The following is a 4,009-nucleotide window of genomic DNA, read 5'->3' on the forward strand; positions in this document are numbered from 1 at the left end:
ATGGCCACGGATTTGGCGACGGGCTGGGCTATGGCTACGGGCTGGGCTGCTATGGCAGAAGGGGCTATGGCTACAACTGCTAAAGACCCTCAGCACCACTCCTGACACCAACCACCCACTCCTTGGAACACACCCCAGGTGCTGCAGGCGCCTCTCTGGGCCAAAGCTGTCAACTGGCTCAGCACTTCCAGCTTTTGCTCTCAGGGCACCAAGCAAGGCGGCAGCCAAGGGCCCAGCCCACACTGCCTGCAAACATGGCCCATCTGCCTCCTGCTCTTCTCTCACTCCCTCTCAGATCTGTCCGGCTCCTTCTGCTGCAAATCCCTTCTCCCAAGCCAGAGACCATTGGGAACCTTCACTATCAGGTTGCTTCTACTGTGGAGCAGGAAGGCCTCGATGCTCTGACCAGCTGAGCAAGCAAAGGAGCTCAGCTGATGGTTGCCCTACTTGCACCTCAGACCACTCCCTTCCTCTTGCCACTCATGACCTCTCACTCTTCTTTTGCCTCAATAAAATTCTCTTGCATTGCAGCGTTGTTATGTCTCCTTTTCCTTCACGGGCACACACTGGCACAGTTTGCTCTTCCCTTGGATACCACAAACCCTTCACTTGAGTGATCCTATGCCTGGATACTCCAAGGCAGATCTATCCCTGCCTGTGACACAAGCCCCTCCTGGGACATGTTTTTACATTGGCTACACAGCAGTTGCTCCAGTTCCTCACTATCTCTTTAGCCCTGATACAGATCCACATGAGCAGGTTCTTACCCTTGAGGCCCCAAAGCTGAGCACAGAGCTCCAGTCTCACCAGAGCAGAGCAGAGCAGGGCAGAGGGTCAGAATTCCCTGCTCACCTGCTGCCCACACTGTGGCAGTGTCTGTTTGGTGTGTTCACATGGTCAGGGCATGTCCAATTCTTCATCCACCAACATCCCAAGTCCTTCTCCTCAAGCATACTCTTAATTGACTCATTAGCCATCCAACATCCATTACTGAGATAACTCCAATTCAGATTTAGGATGCTGCGTTTCATCCTGTTCACCTGCATGACAATCACACTGCCCCAGCCTGTCAAGAGCTCTCTGGACACCATCCCTTCCCTCCAGACAATCAGCCACACTGCTCACCTTGATGTCATTCCCATTCTTGCTGAGGGGACACTCAATTCCCTGTGCCTGACAAAATGGGAAGTGATAATGGTCCCAATACGAGCCTCTGTGGGTCACCACTCATCCCTGTTCTCCTCACAGATATGGAGATGCTGACCAAAACTGTGAGTGACACCAGCCTGTCCATTTTCAAGTCCATGCACATGATATCAGTTGCTCTTCCGTCATTCACCAGTGTTGGAACCCCATCAAACTTTTCAGGAAGAATTTGCCCTTCATGGAAATGGGAGCAGCAACAGGGGAGGGGCGAGCCAGGCCTTTGAGGCCTTGAGATGTGGCAAGTGCCCAGAGCTGAGGCCCATTCTCTTGGAGGGTTTCTCTTGAGGAAATGGTGTTTGGCTGAGCTGTGTGTCTGCTCTGTGTCAGTGACTCAGCCTGGGCATGAGGAGCGAGCTGTGGCTGCTCTTGGACACAACCCTTTTGTGAAGCCTTTGGTGCTCCTTCCCGTTCTACACTCTGAGAGCAGCTGAGCAGGTCCAGGTTGCTTGAGAGTGCAGTGAGGGGCCTGAGAGTGGCTGAGGGGCTGAGGCCAGAGGTGTCTGATCAGTGGCCCAAAAGTGCAAATGGAGGTGAATCCCCAGTACTGCAGCCCAGGAGTCAGATCCATGGGGCCAACTCTGTTCTACATCCTAAATAATGAGCTGGGCAGTGTTGTCCCCTCAGACATGTAGCAATTTCAGTAATGGATAATAGATAGGTAATGAGTTGATTGAGAGCATGCCCAAGGAGGACTTGAGGTGTTGATGGATGAAGAATTGGACATGCCCTGGTCACATGCACTCACTGACCAAAACCCCTCCCTGTCCTGGGCTCATCACCACAGCATGGGCAGCAGGTGAGGGGAGATTCCAGCCCCTGCTCTGTTCTTCAGAGGCTGCAGATGTGTGTTCGACTCTGGGAACCTGAGGATATGGAAGATATGGGCCTGCTGAAGCAGAGCTGTAGATGACCCTGGAAGATGATGAGGGTCTGGAGCAACTGGTGTCCAGCCAAAGTGAAAACAAGACCCATACACACCTTCTATTAGAGACAGGGATAGACCTGCGTTAGTGTATACAGGCCTGGGAACAAGCAAGGGAAGTCTGGAATGCACCAGAAAGGCAAAGTCTGGCTGTGTATGTCAGTGAAGGAAAGGAGACATCCGAGGCTGTAATCCAAGAGAATTTTATTGAGCTAAAAGAACAGTGGAAGGTCATGAGCATCCACTGGGAAAGAGAAGGGCAAGTCAGGGGTGCAAGGAGGGTGACCATCAGCCAAGCTCCTTGGCTTGCAGGAGGTTTGGTCACAGCACCAAGGCCTTCCTGCCCCACAGTGGGAGCAGCCAGGCAGAGGTGCCCAATGGTCACTGGCTTGGGAGAAGGGGTTTGCAGCAGAGGGGACTGGACAGAGCTGAAGGGGCAATCTAGAGCATGGAGTGGGAGAAGAGCAGGGGGAAGATGGGCCATGTTTGCAGGCAGCCTGGGCTGGGCCCATGGCTGCTGCCTTGCTTGGAGGCCCTGAGAGCAGGAGCTGGAAGTGCTGAGCCAGTTGAAAGCTGTGGCCCAGAGAGGTGTCTGCAACATCTGGAGCGTGTTCCAAGGAGTAGGCGGTTGGTGTCAGGAGTGGTACTGACAGACCTTAGCAGATGTAGCCATAGCCCCTTCAGTGCTGAGCCAGTTGAAAGCTGTGGCCCAGAGAGGTGTCTGCAACAACTGGAGCGTGTTCCAAGGAGTAGGTGGTTGGTGTCAGGAGTGGTACTGACAGACCTTAGCAGATGTAGCCATAGCCCCTTCTGCCATAGCAGCCCAGGCCTCCCAGCCCATAGCCAAATCCACGGCCATAGCCAAGGCCGTAGCCAAGGCCAAAGCCAAATCCCCCAGAGATGGGCTGTCCCTGCACACTGAGCTCAGTGCCCACGGCAGCGGAGGAGGTGGATCCAACGGCGGTGTTCTGGGGGAAGGAGGTCATGATGGGTCCTGGCAGGGTGACCAGCACAGGGGAAGGGTTGATGATGACGCGGGAATCCTGGCATTGCAGGGCACAGGGCTCGTTGCAGCTGTTGGCCAGCGGGGTGGGTCCGCAGGGAGTGGGGAGGTGTGAGGGCTGCGGAGGCCGGGCTGAGCGTGCTGGAAGAGAGAGGAGCCAGGGATGCAGGACCAGGAGGGTCAGGGGATTGAGTCTCACCTGGTTGTCAGCAGGAGCAGGAGGAGAAGGTGTCAGGAGAAGTGTGTGAATGGGAAAGGCTCTGGGCTGGCTTTTATGCTGGTCCTGGAGGGGCGGGACAGCCTTGTGCCATGGCCTTGGGGCATTTGGAGGCAGCAGTTCTTGGCTGGCCGTGCCTGGTGTGTCATGAGGTGGGGGGTGTTTTCCATCACAGAATTCTGCAGTGTCATATCCTGCCCTTCAGTCTGTGTCCATCTGACCTTGGAGGCAGCTTTAGAGTGGGAGTTGATCTTTGGGTAGATTTGATTGTTAGATACATGTCTGTGAAGGTTGGATAAACAAGCAGAGACCAGCAGAGGTGCGATGTTATCAGTGATGTCATTTTGTGACCCTTGTGTGCTGTGGTTTGTGGGTGCCCTGTGAAGACTGGGACTCTGGTGCCACTGGATATCCATCAGTCATTGCATTCCACCCAGGAATGCTGAGGGAGCTGCTGATATCCTCAGAAGGTCACTCTGCAATAATTTGGAAATGTCCCAGTGCCTGGGAGTTCCTCCTGATGGATGAAAACAGGCTCTTGCTCTTGTGTCTTGAATTGGATTGAGAGAGGATCTTGGAAAGTAGAGGCTGTTCAGGCTGCACTTGTTCCCATGAAATTGTCCATTTAGATTTCTAAAATTTACCCAACAAGCCACTCCAC

General features: G+C 54.0%; 1 protein-coding gene across 1 annotated transcript; it reads right to left on the bottom strand.

Annotated features, from left to right (window-relative positions):
- Positions 1–2,913: 2,913 nt before the first annotated feature.
- LOC102041327 (feather beta keratin-like) lies at positions 2,914–3,272 on the bottom strand (the record flags this gene model as incomplete). Its single annotated transcript, XM_005431352.1, has 1 exon — positions 2,914–3,272. A coding segment is annotated over one exon (359 nt), but the record flags the coding sequence as incomplete, so codon positions are not given.
- Positions 3,273–4,009: the final 737 nt, after the last annotated feature.

The sequence above is a fragment of the Geospiza fortis genome, unplaced genomic scaffold (genome assembly GCF_000277835.1).
Source record: "Geospiza fortis unplaced genomic scaffold, GeoFor_1.0 scaffold589, whole genome shotgun sequence".
Lineage (NCBI taxonomy): Eukaryota > Metazoa > Chordata > Aves > Passeriformes > Thraupidae > Geospiza > Geospiza fortis.